General features: G+C 41.9%; 1 protein-coding gene across 5 annotated transcripts in view; it reads left to right on the top strand.

The window, feature by feature from the left end:
• The window catches only part of GPSM2 (G protein signaling modulator 2), a 90,356-nt gene that overhangs the window by 50,576 nt on the left and 20,504 nt on the right, over positions 1-19,276 (top strand). For all 5 annotated transcript variants that reach the window (XM_072998061.2, XM_072998057.2, XM_072998059.2 and 2 more), the window contains 3 exons: positions 4,468-4,591; positions 5,576-5,691; positions 8,487-8,642. In XM_072998061.2, the coding sequence (XP_072854162.1) occupies positions 4,468-4,591; positions 5,576-5,691; positions 8,487-8,642 (396 nt within the window). The remainder of the gene's footprint in view (positions 1-4,467; positions 4,592-5,575; positions 5,692-8,486; positions 8,643-19,276) is intronic.

The raw sequence follows: 19,276 nt of genomic DNA on the forward strand, positions 1-19,276 counted from the left end.
ATTTAATAAAGCCGATAAATGCTGGGAAAAGAAGGCAACAGGAAAAGAGGAAGACCAAATACAAGATGGACAGACTCCTTAAAGGAAGCCACCGGCTTGGGTTTACAAGAGCTGAGCAAAGCAGTTGGGACAAGACTTTGTGGAGATTGCTCATTCATAGGATCACCATTTGTTGGAGGTGACTTGACAGAACATAACAACATTAAAGCCAAGACACGAACCAGTTTGCTTTTAATTTGCTTATGTTCGTTCAAGTTCTGATAAAAAATCTGTCATGCTGCTAATGATGCGTACATAGACGTAGTTGTCTCTGCTGAAACTCCTTTCTCTGAATTCTTTGTACATGTCTACCACTCAGCTTTGGCAAGATAAAGAATCTGGAATTTGTGGGCTCCTCTTTACTGTGGAAAAGCCACTATTTTTCCTAATGCTTCCTGTATGGAACTGAAAATATATGCTGTTTCAGTGAATCTTTTGTCTGCCATAAACTAAGGACAAGTTGGGCACAACACAATAATTTTTATATACGTTCACCATAACTAGTTATAACTCATGAAGGAACATTCAGATGGATTGAAATCCCAAATACAGTGGTGCCTCGCACAACGAGGTTAATCCGTTCCGGATTAACCCTCGCTGTGTGAAACATCGCTGTACGGAAAGAAAAAAGCCATTGGAATGCATTAAACTTAGTTTAATGCGTTCCAGTCGGCTGATTTACTTACCGTACAGCGATGTTCCTCTATGGCCGGCAGCCATTTTCGCGCCCTCCCCTCGCTTAACGAGGGCACGAAAACGCTGCGCGTGGCAATTTTGGGGCTTCCGGCGGACATTTTGTAGCCGCGGAACAGCTGAGCGGCGGGGCGCAAAGCGAAGGTCGGTAAGCGAACCGCTTACCGACCTTTGCTCTGTGATTTTCGCCCCTTGGGGCCGTCGCTCTGCGATTGCATTAGCGATCGAAAAAACATCCCCGTAGAGCGAATTCATTGCTCTACGGGGCACTCGTTGTGCGAGGCACCACTGTACTGTTTTGGTGAGGTAGTTCTTTTGGAGAAGACAAGAATGTTTTCTGGCTGCCATCATCGCTTCAGATGATGTTGGAAACATCCAACACTAAACAACGTTTTTGTAATTTATCTTGGGTAGCTGTAACATACCTTGTGATGCTGAGTTACTTTCTGACATTAGTTCCATCATTTTTCTTGGGGCCAAAGAACCAACTCCTTAGACTCTCTCTGGATTACACTTGCAAAGAGGGGCGGACGGGCTTTCCATCCCTACCCTTTAGAGTAATGCAACGTGAATGATAAATTCAGGCAGCATAACTTCATCTCATTCCTAGTATAGTTTGCATTTGTTTTTTTATAAATAAGCTTACTGACTCATATTTACTGCTTATAATAAAAGTAAAAGGATATTGGAAATTATAATCTTTGTTATTATTATAATATATAATATAACTATCATAATATAATTACAGTAGTTATAATAGTTATAATTATAGCACCTTGGTAGTGGTAGCATATATTTTACATAAGCACAGTAAACAGGATTCTACAAGCAAAATCAAAAGATGAGGGCCCAGACAAAAATTATAACTGTGGAACTAGATCAGCACCGAATTTGGCACAGATGTAGCAGACAATCTGCTCTTGCTGTGTGCCAAATTTGGGGAAATTTGGGGAAAGGGTTTTGAGTTGTGATTTTTAAAATAAATGACACTGTTTTACCTCCCATGCAGAATCAAGTGACCATTTTCTCAGTTAATAGAAAAGAGATGAAAAGTGTAGATAGGACAAAACTAGGCAAACTGGGGGTGGGGTGGGGTGGGGGAGAGAAAAGCCTCCATTTTAACCACTCTTTCTTCATCCACACAAATTGGGACATACCTGGCTCTAAATCAGACCCTTTAATTGCTGCTTTTTAATTCCTAAAACTTCTGAAATAGCTACCTTTTAAAATAACTTCTCAGAACTCCAAAGGAACTATTTGCATAGCATAGCATTCTGGCCCATCAGAATGTGTCTCTAGTCAGCCCACAGGGCAGGTATTTGTCACTTTTAATGATGCCATGGCCTTCAGTGTGAAAGAAAGCATTTAGCTCCTTCTTGGTCACACATTCTTAGTCCTTCCTGTGGAAATACTTTAAAAGCTATTTTAAAAAATAGATAATTATATACAGCAGCTCACTCATTTAAGATGTGAAATTACTGTTTTTCCCCCTTTGTGGCTTTGAATGATGTCAAAACATGTTTTACCCTGTTTACTCATGAGTAAGCTTACCCAGTTTAGTTTTAGATCAGTGTGATTTCATGATTTTTAGATGTTATTCTCCCTAAACCAGTGTCGGATCAGACAGATCTGATACCGGAGGGAGAAGGCTCTACATTTTCAGATACCGAAGAAGCCATGTTTTAAAACTGACATGATACTTGAGAAATACCAGGCCTCACAAATCTTACAAAGCCTAACCCTGAAACATGCACACCTAGCAGATAGCATTTATTATAGTTTATCTAGAATAACAATGTAACTCTTTCTCCTGCCTCAACACTGACAATTTAAAGTAACAAATGACACAGATGGCCCACCATTGGGATGCAGGGAGGAGGAAGACAGCAATCATTGTTTTAACACTTGCCAGTGAATCACCATCTTGAAGACCTTACATCCAGAGCCCAGGAAGAACATACATAAACATATCAATAGATAAGGGAAATAGAAACTCTCTTCTCTAAACATTCAGGTGCATCCTGACCAAAGATCAAGGTAACATTGGGGCACAATATGGATATTTCCCTATAGCCAATGAACTCTAGTAGCAGGCACCCTCGGCCCAGTGGGAAGCTGGATCCAAAATTGGGGTTCAGATAACCAATAGAAATGTAGTACTTTATGGCTCGTTTTCTATAATTATTATAAAACATATGTACTCTGTATTCTTGGGGCCTTTCTCTCTTCAAGGGAAGGCCCAGCTGACCTATCTATCTTTTGGCATTGCAAAATAAAATTGGACTTTGGTTCACCTGGTACGTCTTAGCCTTTTTCCTTGCCGGAAAACCGGGACCCAGATTTCCATGGTAACAGGAGGACAAGCCTGCCCTCCTTATGTTACCTGGCACTTTTGGGTCCCAATTAATCCGGCAAGGAATCAAGCTAAGACGCAAGCAGCTGAACCAAAGGACCAGTTTTATTTGAATAGCAGCAAAGAAAAGGTCAGCTAGGATTTCTCTTAAAAGCAGAGAAGACCCCGAAGGGATACATGTACATACATTTTATAATGATACAAAGAAAGAGTAATAAAATGCTACATTTCTATTAGTCATCTATACCCCAACTTTGGATCCGATCCCTGATTGGGTCTGAAATGCCAACTGGGCCAATCTAGTGGTCAAGGGAAAATACACATTTCTGTGCCCTCATGTTTTCCTGACCTCTGTTCTTCCTTCCTCCACTTTCCACTGCTTGGCCATCTGGGCCATTTGTTACTTTAGAGGGCTCTTTTGTTTTCCTAAATAGGCCATAAATGCTATCAACTAGTGCTATCAGCTAGGTGTGAATGGCTGTTCGAGTTTCCAAAGTTGGGGCCTTGAAGGCCTGGTAATTGTAAATGCATTCACCTTGGATCCTTTTAAGGAGAAAGGCAGAGTAAAAATATTTTAAATAAAATAAACAAATTCACAAACTGAGCAAATAAGTAAACAAATAAAAATAAGTAAATGTTCCTATAATCTCCATTTGTTAAGCATTTTAACCTCAGATTATGCAAAATTTTATTCTCTTTTTAAAGGCATGTTCTGGGTTTAACATGCTTAGTGAGTACCAGCATCTTTGCATCTGCATCTTATCATAACCTCAACACAACATAACTCTTTGTTTTTTTTTCCTCCACAAGGAAAATAACTCTTTTCTTCATCCCATCTATTTTATGCTGGAAATTTTTAGCAAATGCTTTCCCAGAAGATTCTAAATTGGAGTTGTGAGGAGTCTACAAGTCTGAGCTTCTGACTCAAGTAACAGGACCTAATTTAAAATACAAAGACAAGTATTGTATGCACTAGCTACAGAGCATAAGCAAAACATAAAGCAAATATTCACAGACAAAAACAAAATAATAGCTACAGTTTATTCATTAGGGTGAAACTCGTTTACCATCATTGACTCAATGAGTTTGAGACTGGGATGACTTGTACAGCAGCTTTTTAAAAGCTTGGATGAAGCTTATTGTGCCTACAGAACTTGCCATGCATGTGTCTGTCTAAGGCTCTCGTGGGGTATGGAAATAGAATATTCTTAATATTTGTGGTTTCTGGCAAATGTTATTTATAATGTCCATAAAATTAGTCCCATAAAACATAAAGCTTTCCTTTGTAACAATAGGAAGACCAATAATATTAATGACATCTAACTGTATACCGTTCCCAAAATAAACCTTGTAATTCATTTGTTTGTTTGGCTGTTATATAGGGAGAACTTGGCAATTGTGACAGAGCTGGGTGATAGAGCTGCCCAGGGGCGTGCTTATGGAAACCTTGGAAATACTCACTATCTCCTGGGGAATTTCAGGAATGCTGTCAATGCCCATGAACAGGTATAAAATGGTATATGTTGGTATTTTCTAGAAATCAGAATTATATTGTTTTCCAACAACAAAAGTAACGAGGTATTTTGTACTTTTAAGAATACATTTAGTAGCTGAGGGGCCCAGTATGATGTAGTGAAGTGCCAGACTAGATTCAGGAGACTTGAGTTTGAGTTCCTGCTCAATCATCAAAATATTCAGATTCCACTGGGATGGAAGGTGGCATTGGTGAAACTGTTCCTTATATATTTCAGTTGCCTTGAAAATGCTATTAGGATTGATGTAAGTCAGATTTGATTAGATGATACATAACCTATATAAATAGCTGAAGACTTAGCAGATGTTAATGTGAATTCTTCCAGACATAGGTATTAAAATGCTTCTATATGTAATCCAAAACTGTGGTTTTAAAAAAGCTTAAGTTAAAGGGGGCGGGGGGGGGAAGTCAGTATTTAGTCATATTTATTACTAACGTAATAAAGTGGTGGCGCTGCGGGGTAAACTGCAGAAGCCTCTGTGCTGCAGGATCAGAAGACCAGCAGTCGTAAGATCAAATCCACGCAACGGAGTGAGCTCCCGTTGCTTGTCCCAGCTCCTGCCAACCTAGCAGTTCGAAAGCATGTAAAAATGCAAGTAGATAAATAGGTACCACCTCAGTGGAAAGGTAACGACGTTCCGTGTCTAGTCGCGCTGGCCACGTGACCACGGAAACTGTCTTCTGACAAACGCTGGCTCTGCGGCTTAGAAACAGAGATGAGCACCGCACCCGAGAGTCAGACACGACTGGACTAAATGTCAAGGGGAACCTTTACCTTTACCTGTTACTAAATTAGCCTGTATCATAGGCTAATTTAAGAAGTACAGTTTGACATCTTTGAGATTTATCATGGCTTCTTCTGTTCCGTTTTTCTGGACACAGAAGTGGACATATGCATCCCAATATATTCTAGATGCAAAAACAACTTAAGTGTATTATGAGACTTTTTTTTCCAGCGCCTTTTAATTGCGAAGGAGTTTGGTGACAGAGCTGCAGAAAGAAGAGCCTACAGCAATCTTGGAAATGCCTATATTTTTCTTGGAGAGTTTGAAACTGCTGCTGAATATTACAAGTTAGTCAGCATATTACTTACTGTAATTTTTAATGGCAAACACAACTATTCTTATTTCACAAGAAATCCAATCCTTTTAATTTTTATTGTTTTTTCAGTTTTTATTATGTGCATCTACATGGGCTTTTAGCTTTACCTTTTCAAAAGACTAGTGTTTTGTTGTCTCCCCTCTTGTTTTTTTAAATAGTACATGTTCAGTTGGCCTCTATTTCTTTTATTAATTTGTTTCTTTCACTAGTAGAGTATTGCCCTTAGATTTGGCATGGAAGAAAATAAACATGATTTCTGCACATTGTAATTCTGAAAAGCCTAGTATGACTTCCTGAGCAAAAGAATTCTTAATTACACTAAAATAAAATAACAGGATGCGGGGGGGGGGGATGAGACACTGAGGATCTCTGGGTCTCTCGCACAGGGTTTCATGGAGCTCAGAGGATCCTGTTTACACACTTCAGCTTTAGAATATAAAGGCATTCTGTGTTCATGAGCTTCAAAAGTATATTTCAGCTTTCTAAGTGGGCCTCTTGTCTTGAGGCAGGATATGTCACACTTAGGCAGAAATCCTGTATGTGCTCATTTGGAAGGAGGTCCCATTGAACTCAGTAGGGTTTTTTGATGAATAAATATGTATAGGATTGCATTTAAGCTTCTAATTTACTGTAATCAAAGAGACATAATTATAGCATTGATGCTTAAAGCAGGATGTTTAGTTAGTTACAGCCAGACATTATAGTGTACATTAGTCCCATAGCTTAAAAATGCAATATGATAAGTACCAAGTGTGATTTGGAGAATATCTCTTTTTGATACATCTTACTTTATATACTGTCTCCAGATGCTTTTTCAATACATTCAAATAAAAATGAATGAAAAACAAAATCAGCACTTGCTTTAAATTTTTTTTTAAAAACCCCAATAGTAGCTGACAAAACATGGAATTAACAGTCAAAATTGTCTGCTTGGTGGAAACTCAAAAAAGGTAGTGTTAAATGAATGACCCATGGAAGGGAATGCTAAAGCTTCAGAGTGGCAGTTGAAAAGGCCATACTTTTTGTAAAGTTCACTTTGGCACCCAGGTAGAGTGGGAGTTGGAACAGGACCTCTCCGCTGCTCTTTGAGCTATAGCCCAATTCCAGTTATGAGTTGTGATGGACTAAATTGTTACTACTGTTGTTGTTGTTGCTGCTGCTGTAATCATGTTGAGCTGAATGTGCGTACAGGCTTCATGTTAAAGATGTGAAGGTCTTGCTGATGTTGAAGTGCACTCAGGATGGGCTTAAATGCATATTCACATGTCTAGAGATTCACAGTCTGAGGCATAATGCTGGAATAGAGATAGTGAGGATAGAAATCTAGACACTATATATGTTCATACAAGAATATGCATGTCACACACCCCCAGGTTACCTTTCAGGCATGACCTGTATTTTTCACCCTTTTTCGCTGTCAACAGAGGATATGTTCCTCTCTGTACCAAATATGACTATTAGATCAGTGTTGTCCAATATAACAATGTTTATTTATGGTTTTGTAGGTAAATCATATAAAGAAAATCATGGATGGTTTTTTATTATTCATTCAATAAACATTGTTTCAATTACATTTATGTTTGCTTATGTAGATTCACTTTAATCAAGGTATTTATATATTCAACTCTTTATTTCTTAGCACTTTTAACTCTTTCCGATCTTAACCACATAAACTTTCCAAGACTTGTCCTATTCCTATCTCTTTCTCTATCTCTCTGTTACTCTTCTCTCTAACACAACCACGGCCCTAACTGCCTAAACTGTCAATAACTGTCTTTCTTTCCCCCTTTATTCCTCTGGTTCCACCCCTCCTGTCATGTCATAGGCTCCCCCATCAGGGCTCTGAACTGATTGACAGGTGTGTTCTGAGAGCTGTCTGTCACAATGCACTCCCTGATATATCCAGGATATCTGGATATCTGTTTATGGTGATGGAGTAGGCAAAAAAAGCCTTGTACTAAATGAAGCACTTGAGTGTCTGTTCACTCTGTCCCATCTGCACTTTGCCAGACAAAGTAAGGTGAAAGGCAGCAAAGAGACATAATTCATTTTAATTTTTGAAACTGATGCACAGATAGACCATAGATGGCCGAAGCTTCTCTGATAATCCAAAAAAATGGTCACATGAGCTCCATTGTTAGAAGCTAGACATGGATTGGACAGTAGCTTTATTGCATCACTTAAATGTTCCAAATAAGATGAGCTTCTTTGGAATTTTTCATCAGGCAAATTAGTATAAACTTGGGATTAAGGCAAGAAGAATTTGCCTTAACACTGTTTTGTACCATCTTTCTGAAGAACTCATCTTTTAACTTTTTTTGTCCTCTAGTAAACTCCAGCTAAAACTTGCCTATCATTTCTAGTTCTCCCCTCCAATGCACAGATATAGGAGTTATTTGATGGATTCCTGGTTATTCTTTTGGTTCAAGGAGACAAAAATAATTGTATCCCCACACACAATATGCTTAGTGCTGGGGTTGCTGGCAAAAGAGACAACGTGATAAGGGTTTTTTGGAGACAGTTTGGAAACAACTGTTGTACATTTATAGATTAGCTAAGATTAAGTGTCAGGACAAAATCCTTGTGAATTTATAGTGTAACATTTTCATTTTCTGTTCATGCATATATAGAGTCTAGATTTCTATACAGTTATTGATTAGACTAAAAGTAAAAATTCAGCACACATAAATCATGGGTTCCATGCCAACGTACTGGTAGTGATGTTTACATAGAAATATAGATTATATCAAGCTGTTTTTCTTTCAGGAAGACATTACAGCTTGCCAGGCAGCTTTCAGACAGAGCTGTAGAAGCCCAAGCTTGTTACAGTCTTGGAAATACATATACTTTACTTCAGGACTATGAAAAGGCTATAGATTATCATTTGAAGCATTTGGCAATTGCTGAAGAACTGAATGACAGGTAAGCCTCCCCACCACCACTTTATCATAAAGATCCTAAAGCAGAATTGTTTTGGGATCCAGAGAGCTGCTTTACATGTACAAGATCCTGGATTCCCTCAAATCCAGACAAAGAAAACATTATGTGTCTCAGATCTGCATTCAGTGGGATTTTATGCTTTCCTTCTATGTCATCTCTTTAAATAAAGCATATGGATGTTGTGTCAGTGCAGAAACCAGCTTTGAAAACATTCAGAGCTTAAAAGAGAAATATTTTCCCTTCTCCCATAAATACTGTGCATGACCAGACACACCATTATGTTTCTCCCTGAGTTCTCTTTTGTCTGCCATGTAAGCAGCACCTTGAGAGAACACTAGAGCTTCAGTTTATTTCAGAGTTGTAAATAGTTTATTATATGTACCGATTCTCTTCTCTCCTCTCATCTCAACTTTCATTCTTTGATACAAAAAAATTAATTTATTATTGGACTTCTGTATTTCCTATTCTTCTGTTTTCCACCTAAATGTTTTATGACTTCTGTGAGTCTCTTTAAGAAGTGCACTAGTTATGTAGGCAAAGTGCCACATACTGACAGGACAGGCTAAATGCCATTGTTGTTTGGGTGAAGGACATATCACTCTGAAGTATAAAATTTGTAGAGTTTCACTTGTTTTACTCAGACAAGTTGGAGAAACCTAAATATCATAAAAAGAAAGAGAAAGCTCATGATAATGTTTCTCAACCTATTAAATCCACAACTATATCTCTAAAGGCTGCCTCACCTAGCCAGTTGCTAACTCTTTCGAATCCAGACAACGAAGACATCATGTTTCTCAGATCCGTATCAGGAGGCAAACTAGTTGGCTCACCTGCCTTTGTTACATCACATACAGTACTCCAATCACCTGGTGAGTTGGTGCATCAACTGTTGATGGAGTCTGTCTCCACATCAGTGTACCCCCTCTCAACCTCAGACCAAATTGAAGTCAACTATCAATATCAGCACCCAGGTCTCCATCCTGTTGTTGAGCTATGTAGTATTTATTGAACTATGGTTTACTGCCATTTGCTATTGGACCTCAGTTTCCATATGAACCCTTCAAAATCACAATTTCAACTGAGAAAATTCAATATACCAGGACTGTGTTGGATTCAGAATTAGTAAGGGTTATTTTTGCAAGGAGACAGATTCCAAGAAATTATGTGCATAGTCACTCAGTTATAGTAGAATTTACTGTGTGTATGGTGCAATGGTTGTTATGCCTCATGGCATCTGCTACAGTGGTGGTAGCTCATTCCAGGTTGAAAGTGATTATAAAATTGTGGTTCCTACAAAAATTCAGCTTTTTGACAGACCATCCTCTAAAGAGCCTTCAGTTATAAAATGACCTAAGGACTCAACTGATGCAGTGGACTGTACCTTTTCATCTCTTAATGGGAATGCCTTTCAAGCAGCCTCAGGCACAATAATGACAAGGCCAGCCTTATACACATTCTGTGGTCTGTGACAGAATGCACTCATCATATAAATTATCTAGAACTGTTGGCAGTCATCAAAGCTGAGAGCTTTTGAGATGAGATTGTTGAGGAAAGTGGTTCAAGTTACTGCTGACAATACTACTTCTCAATGTTCATGTGTGGGAGTGGTGCATCACATGGCACATTTCCTGATAGTGATCCATGTCTTGAGGGAAGAAAATCAGCAGATTCCCTCAGTTGTCTAACAAAACTAGTTACATGAGTGCAAACTATCTCCAGTTGTGCATACTCAACACAGGGGTTGTCCACAGATAGATGTTTTTGCAACTCAATGCAGTCACAAATTCAGGATATGTATTTTTTTGATCAAGTCGAGGCCCCAGGTCTTGAGGGGATGATTTTACCATAGACTGGACAGAAGATCCCATGGACATGTTTCCTACTTTTCCCCTAATATGCAGGACAGTTGTAAAAATCAGGAAGAACGAATGCAATCTTAATAGTCCCAAGGTAGCCATTGCATCTGTAGTTCGCTATGCTGTTGAGCATGCTAGCAGAATACCCCACATACCAGACCTTGTGTGTCACAGAGTTCAGGTCAGAGATCTGGATATTCCTAGGCATAGTTTGAAAATATGGATAATTTTTTTAGATAGAGATATTTGCAGTACAGTATCTATAGAACCTTCTTCTAAGAAATCTTATGGGTGAAAATGGAACAGTTTTCTTGATTCTTCATCGTGGTCTTCTGTGAATGCACACAAAAAGGGTTAAATCAGCACCAGCGCTGGTCTCCTCGGAACGTTCTAGAGCTCTGTAGAAAAGAAACATAGTTAGAGATTGCCTATACTGCGCATGCTCCGCCCACCCCAGCCTCAGTTCCATTTCTCCGCCGTGTGAAGTGGTTCTTCTTGGCTTGAGCTCTTCTAATTCGTTTATTGTTCTATATTTTTCTACTGTTCCCTCTTACGGTTTTGACCTTGGCGTGTTTAAGGACTACTCCTTTGAACAAACGGATCTATTGCAGTGTGTTATTCCCTTCCCCTAGCCCCTTTGGGAGCCATTTCCACTTTCCCGCTCTTTTTATTTATTTATTTATTTATTTACTTATTTACTTATTTATTTATTTATTTATTTATTTATTTATTTATTTATTTATTGTATTCATACCCCGCCTATCTAGTCATTTCGATCACTCTAGGCGGCTAGAACGGCGGTTCCCTCCTGGCCTTGCTTATGCCTATGCCCCCCCACCTTCCGGGCCCTTCAGTAGGTGCGTGGTCTGCTCGGCTAAAATCCCTTTCCACGACAGGCACGACACCTGCCTTTTTTGTCTGGGGGACTCTCATTCCCCCCAAAATTGTCAGCATTGCAAAGCATTCACTAAAGCCGTGCTGAAAGCTCGTCAGCAACGGCTTAAGTTGCACCTTTGGGGATCAGCTCTTTCAGCATCTAAGCCTTCCGACATGGAGCTTCCATCCACCTCTCCTGCTCCACAGTCGGAGGTTGAAGCCGTTCCAATGCCTTCTTCTAAGTCTGCAGACTTACCCATTGCTAAGCCTCCCAAAAAACCGTCTGGGGCTAAGAAGGTTTCCGCAGCAAAGACGTCAGCTGCTGCAAAACCTGGAAAGCAAGCAAAAGCAAAAACGTCAGCCAAGAATAAGGACACTGTCTCCCACCAGTTGTCTTGCCACCAGTTTCTGTGTCTCTACCCTCTCCTATTTTCGAAGACTCCCCGAGAAACGGAGCCTCTGTGTCGGAGTCAGCCACTCCACTTCCGCTGAGGCAGACTGAACCGACTTTACCCCTTGGTGCTCCCCCACCGCCGCCAAGTCAGCTTGTTCAACCGACTACAAGCTTGGGTTTTGGCCCATTTAGCCCTGTGTCTACCGGGCGGGCATCTCCGGCTCCCTCAGTGTCTTCGCTGCCACTGCAACCCTCCCCGCCGCCGAAGAAGAGGGTGGAGAAGCGCAAGCATGTCAAGCGCGATCGACATCGCTCGCCCCGTAGAGAAAGTGAGGGGAGGCACCAAGGAGCACGATGTCGTCACAGGTCTTCTTCAGATGACTCCACAACTTCGGGGTCAAGACATAGGCGGCACCAAAGACATCATAGGCGTCGCTCTTCCACATTGTCCTCTTCTATGTCGTCCGATCGCCACCGTCACCACCGCCGCGTCAAGTACATTTATCTTTCATCCTCCTCCTCGGCGTCGACCCCTCCTAGAAAGCGTCGCCATCGACACCAGCGACCAACTGAGGAAATTCCACCTGTCCCAGATGCTGGGCAAGCCATGTAGGAACGCGGTGTTGTGCCTCCGACGTTGACCGCACCTCCTCCATCTCAGCGTGCCACCACTGCAGCACTCGATGTTGAATCTCGACATGGCAAAAGGAGGCACGAAGTATCTTCCGACGACAACGCCCCCTTCACAGGCATCTGATTCAGAGGGAGAACCATCTCAACAGCCTAACAACGAGGATTTACCCGTTGGAGAGACAGTGGGATCTGACACGGGTGATCCTCATGACTCCTCATCGTCTGAGGACTTTTCTTCGTATTCCCAGATGTTGCCACGACTGGCTAAAACGCTTAAGCTACGCGTGGATGAACCTGCTCCTACGGAGGAAGACCTTATTTTTGGGGACATTAATAAAGAACGGTCCCCTCCCCCCAGTTTATCTTACTTACCAGCATTACTTACTATCATCAAGGAACTTTGGGACCGTCCTTCAACCTCGGTCCCATTGCCCAGAAGGACTGAAAATATGTATAAGATCACTGGGGATGACGCTAAATTTCTACTGAAACACCCTATTCCTAACTCCCTGATTGTGGAAACCAGCTGTACTAAACCATCAGGAAGGGCCCATGTCGTCCCAACTAATAAGGAAGGCAGGAAATTGGAAGTGATAGGCAGGAGGATCAACTCTCTCATTTCCTTTATCTTGCGAGTAGCTAACTATCAAACTGCCTTAGGAGCCTACCAGAAGCAGTTGTGGCTCAAGCTATTACCTGGATTAAAGATGCTACCTGACGATGTCAAGCAAGCCTACCTGAACACCTATGAAGAGGCTCAAACGGTCTCTAAGCATCAAAGAATTGCCACCAGGCACTCTGTGGAAGCAGCGGCTAGGGTGCTAGTATCCTCTGTCACCCTGCGTAGGCATGCGTGGCTTCGTTCTGCAAATATCTTGGATGACGTAAAGACCAAAGTGGAGGACTTACCCTTTGATGCCTCTGGCCTTTTTAATGACAAAACCGATGGACATCTCGAGGAACTTCACAAGGCCAAGAAGACGGCTAAATCGTACTATATCCAGCCCCAGCCTAGGTTTCCCAGGTATCAATGGAAAAAGTCCCCTAACCAATACACCCAGGCCCCTGAACAGTATAGGAATTACAAGGGGCAGTCTCAACCCAGATCATTGCAGAGTGCACCATCCACATCCACTTACTGGCAGCCGCCCCAAAGATGCCAATCTTACAAACCACCTGCAAAGAAACAAAAGCATTATCTTTGACTTGGCTCCAACACCACCGCTTATCACCACCGACACAAGACTACAACCGTTTTTGCAAAACTGGTCCGCTATTACAAACAACAACTGGGTTTTAAGCATAATCTCCTCTGGCTACAAACTGGAGTTTATCGAATATCCTCCTCTAGGACAGGTAAAACACACGTTATATGACCCTGCCTTAGAGGAGGAGGTTCATTCCTTATTGCAAAAGTCTGCCATTCAGCGTGTTCCAGCAAAAGATATTTCAAACGGCTTCTACTCCAGGTATTTTGCCATCCCCAAAAAAGGTGGAGGCATTTGCCCCATATTAGACCTCAGAACCCTCAACACTTACCTCTACACCTGTCGGTTTTGGATGGTAACGCTGGACTCTATTATCCATCTTCTAAAAAGAAAAAATTGGTTTGTGGTCATCGATCTGAAAGACGCTTACTTTCATGTCACTATTCATCCCACTCATCGAAAGTTTCTCAAGTTTATTTTCCGGGATACCATTTACCAATTTCTAGCTCTCCCGTTTGGCCTCTCCACGGCCCCCCGAACTTTCACGAAGTGTATGGCACCGGTTGCGGCTTACTTGAGACTACACGGCATCCAGGTATTTCCATACATCGACGATTGGCTGCTGGCGTCACCGTCCTGGCGCAGCGCCCTCAAGAACACAAGATTTACCCTGCACGTGCTTCACAGTTTAGGTCTCATAGTGAATTGCAAAAAATTGCATCTAATACCCTCCAAAATAATAACTTACATTGGTGCCGAGATAGAAGCGTCCAAGGGCCGCATCCTCCTCCCACGGGAACGGATTCACAAGATCCACAAGGCAGTCAGGAAGTTTCGGCCAGGAGCCTTAGTGTCCGCCAGACATGCACAACATCTTTTGGGGCTTATGGTGTCGACAACTCCCGCTCTGGCACATGCCAGGTTGAAACTCAGATCTCTCCAGGTCTGGCTTCTATCCCTTTTCAACCCGCTACAAGACCATCAAGACAAACATCTCAGAGTGACCAGAGAACTTGCACAACAACTGCAGTGGTGGACCTACACTCCTCATCTGCGAGTAGGCCGCCTGTTCTGGCCCCTAAGATTGACGGTACAAGTTACTACCGATGCGAGCCCCATGGGGTGGTGAGCTCACTGCGGGCAACAGTCCGTTCATGCTCAGTGGTCACTGCAGGAGTGACACTTTCATATCAACCACCTAGAAATCCTGGCAATCATCAAAGCCCTCAAAGCGTTCTTCCCTCTGGTACATGGCCGTGCTGTCCAAATTGTCACGGACAATACAACGGCCATGTACTACATCAACAAGCAAGGGGTCACACATTCCCAATCCCTTCTGTTTCTGGTAGTGACGCTTTGGGAATGGTGTTACCGTCACCACATCTTTCTGGTGATGGTTCATATATTGACAGAAGACAACCTACGAGCCGACAAACTCAGCCGCTGCCGGACCCAGATGCACGAGTGGGAACTAAAGTCCTCAGTTTTCCATGACCTATGCTGCTGTTGGGGGACACCCGTCCTGGATGTCTTTGCGACGGAACACAACAAGAAGTGCCCACGCTACACGTCCAGAGCAGGTCGCGGACGGGGCTCAATGGGGGACGTGTTCATGATATCGTGGAAAGTCGGCCTCCTCTACCTGTTTCCGCCTTTCCTGCTTGTACAGAAGATTCTGGTGAAACTTCGACAGGAGTCTGCACGCGCCATTCTTGTAGCACCATTCTGGCCTCGTCAGGCGTGGTTCCTGACCCTACTGTCGATGGCAGTCAAATACCTCATGCTTCCACTCCTCCCCAACCTTCTCTCTCAGAACACTGGACACATTTTCCACCCGGACATAGACACAATCCATCTCACTGCGTGGAGAATATTCCCGAGATTAAAGAAATCTTAGACGAATCAAAGAAACACTCCACTACCCTGTTATATAGTTATAAATGGAAGAGTTTCCTTAAATTCACCGAAGCGAGAGGCCTCCCTTCCTCGCCGACCTCTCTGTCTACCTTGCTACGATTTTTGCGCTATCTATTTGACTTTCAGTTATCTGTCTCGACTTTGAAGGTTTATGTTGCTGCCATTGTATCTTTCCAACCTTGCGACTCTCCGGCCTCCCGCCTTTTTTCCCATCCGACGGTTAAAGCCTTTCTCAAAGGGGTTACACAACTGAGACCACCCATCAGACGACCAGTGCCACAATGGTCGCTTCACCTGGTCTTGCAGTCCCTGACACGTCCACCTTTTGAGCCGTTAGCCACCTGTGACCTCAAACTGTTGTCCCTCAAGGTATTATTCTTGGTGGCTATCACATCTGCCCGTCAAGCCAGCGAACTCACCGATCAGCCGTTTTTACAGTTTTTCCACGACAAGGTGGTATTGCATACTGACTTATCATTCCTCCCCAAAGTAGTTTCCGGCTTCCATTTGAACCAGCCCCTCATTCTGCCTACTCTATTTTCAACTCCTACAAATGACACCGAGCGCATGCTCCACTCTCTGGATGTAAAACGAGCACTTTCCTTTTATGTTTCATGGACATTGAACTTTCGGCGTTCGCCAAAACTTTTCCTCTGTTATTCTGGACAAAACAAGGGTCTTCCAGCCTCTCCCTCCTCACTTTCGAGATGGCTTGTTTCAACAATAGCTTTGGCATATGAGATCCAACAAAGGACTCCGCCCGAAGGCCTGCGTGCTCATTCAACCAGAGCAGTTGCCTCTTCAGCTCTCCTCTGTGGCGTTGACTTATCAGACATATGCAGATCTGCTACTTGGTCCCAAGTGTCCACGTTTGTCACCCACTACCGACTGGACCTCAGGGCCAAGAGAGACACCAGATTTGGGAGAGCTGTATTGGCATCCGCATTTCAGTGACGGCCCTCCTTCCGGTGAGTAAGCTAACCAGTCACCCTTTTTGTGTGCATTCACAGAAGACCACGATGAAGAAAGACGGGTCATTCGAGTGGTCATTCTGTGAATTCACACAGGCCTCCCCACTATCTGTCACTGGGCTCATTAGCTCTTGCTCTCTACCTGTGGCGGATAAATGGAACTGAGGCTGGGTTGGGCGGAGCATGCGCAGTATAGCCAATCTCTAACTATGTTTCTTTTTTATAGAGCTCTAGAACGTTCCGAGGAGACCCAGTGCTGGCGCTGATTTAACCCTTTTTGTGTGAATTCACAGAATGACCACTCGAAGAACCATGGTTACAGGTAAGTAACCCGTCTTTTTGCATGGACATCTATCCAGTCTGTCAGGCACTGGACAACTGACCATCTCTCCTGGGCTAATTTGATGGAGAAAGAGTATGTGCCCTTGTTTGTTTCTGTAATATGTTGCTGTAGTATTGTCAGCAGGAACTTGAACCACTTTCCTCAACCATCTCATCTCAAATAGTCATTCAGTATCCAGAGAGCTTTCCCTAAACTCTGCCTCATGTCCGCAAAGAAGCTAGCTGCTGATATCTGCTCAGATTTGTGAAGTATTTACAGCTTGGATAAGATGCTTCCTTTGCATTAGCAGTGCTTTCCTCTTTGATGGTGTAATATACTCCCAGTGGGTAACTGAGCTTCCTAGTCACCCATATGTGTGATTCATGGAGATCACAAAGAGGAAAAACAAACTGCATACCTGTAGCTGTGTTTCTTCAAGTGGTAATCAATGAATTCACACGTTCCGCCCCCCTCCCCTGTCTTTCACACTTGTCTGAATTTTCAAGTGGCTGGTAGAGGAGAACTGAGGGAGAGCATTAAGGTATGTGTGGCTTCAGGAGAGGGGAAACACTTTTTAAAATCTGGAAGTTTTTGAGGCTAGTGTCTGTGCAGGTGCAAAAACCATAAATGTGAATTTATGATGCCTACTTGAAGGAGCACAGCTACAGGCAAGCAGTTTGCCATTTTGCAGACACTCGTGCTATATTGTAAACTGCTCGGGACAATTCTTTCTCAGCAGTGATCTGTAGCATGAGAGCTGCTGTTTAAGAGAGAGAAGCTCAAAGTCATTCTGGTGAAGTGTTTGGAAGTAGCAATGTTATTGAACACTGAAAGCCTTCCAGTAATACACAGTTTTTTTTTTTAAAAAAAGACGCATAATTAACACTGGGATTAACTGACTTTCTGCTGTTAAGATTTATATTATGTTTTAGGACACCTGTTTAGAATTTTGTATTAGTGAAATGTGTATTTAAATTGAATAATTCTGTTCTTTTGAAGAATTGTTTCACTAAACAGAGACAACATATTTGATTCTGCGTCTTTTGGAAATGTGGGGGCTTATGTTTGTGCATACCCACATTTAAGATAGCATTTGAAAGATTAATAGAACATATTTGTAGAGTCTCTAAATCCATGTTTCTCGGTCTTTTATAACTCATATCCCTTTTTCATGAGCAATAAAATCTCATCATCTCATTCAGCAGGTAGCAATCAGTTAGCCAGCAGAGTGGGAGAACTGCATTTGCAGTTAAACTGCTATACCGGGCTTTGGAGTAAAAGGGGTTAGATGGGATTAGACAAGTAGGACCAATTTCAGCATTCCCCAAGTCAAGAAAATATAAGGGAGGAACAAGGTGCTTGTGAATTGAAATAAAAAGCTATTTGCCCATTCTAGGAAGGAGTAAGCTGTTCATAAGCAGTTACAGTATGTTAGCATAAGGCCTTGGGTTATTGGCAATTCATACAGAAACACTTGAAAGTTGTTACACTGAAGATTTGCATGTGCTGTATTTCTTGTGCCTTGATACAGAAAAACAACCTTTTAAACCTCTCTCAGTGACTTAAAATAAAATGCCTCAGATACTTTTTATCTGCCAGGTGAAGGAGGGAGAAGCAGCCATAGAATCCTAAGGTCTAAAAGCTATCAAATGTAGTCTTAAGAACAGTATATAAACACCCTAATAAAGTAAATGAAGTATTTAACTTTAATGATTCATACTCGTAGCCCACATTGTCTGACTACCTTCTTTAATAAAAGTTTGTCATACTTTCCTTGAAATTTGAATTGTCTGCAAACAAATAAAAGCATTTGTAAATTGGGAAGGGGACATTGAAACAAAAAAGGATTTGTTTCAGTTGAGTGGTGGATTTGGTGAGGAGTGTGGCCTTCCTACTAATGATAGGAAGCTGGTAGGGAGAGAGAATCCAAGAGTGATTAAACCTTAAATACTCTTATTTTTTTCTTTTTGTAAATAATAATATTTCGTATTGTTGGTAGTCTAATACTTAAGCCAAAGTTTGTGGTATTTAATATTTTGAGTGTCCTTTAAGTCATTTATCCCTTAACCCATTTATATATGAAATTGCAGTTTATTTTAAAAATTCTTTGAAGCTTGGTGGTTACTCTGTTGAAGGTGTACAGTGGACCCTTGACTTACAGACGGCTTGACTTACAGACTTTTTGAGTTACAGACTTCTCTGGCTGCAAAATTTAGGTTTGACTTGCAGCCTGAGAATTGACTTACAGACCAGAAAAAAACCAAATTGGAACAAAAACGGCCTGTTACGGGATTAATCGGTTTTCAGTGCACTGTAGGTCAATGGAGACTTGACCTACAGACTTTTTGACTTGAGAACCGCCTTCCAATACGGATTAAGTTCTCAAGTCAAGACCCCACTGTAGTATATATTTTATAGCAGGTTTGTTGATTCAGTGTA

The sequence above is a fragment of the Pogona vitticeps genome, chromosome 4, assembly GCF_051106095.1.
Source record: "Pogona vitticeps strain Pit_001003342236 chromosome 4, PviZW2.1, whole genome shotgun sequence".
Taxonomy (NCBI): domain Eukaryota; kingdom Metazoa; phylum Chordata; class Lepidosauria; order Squamata; family Agamidae; genus Pogona; species Pogona vitticeps.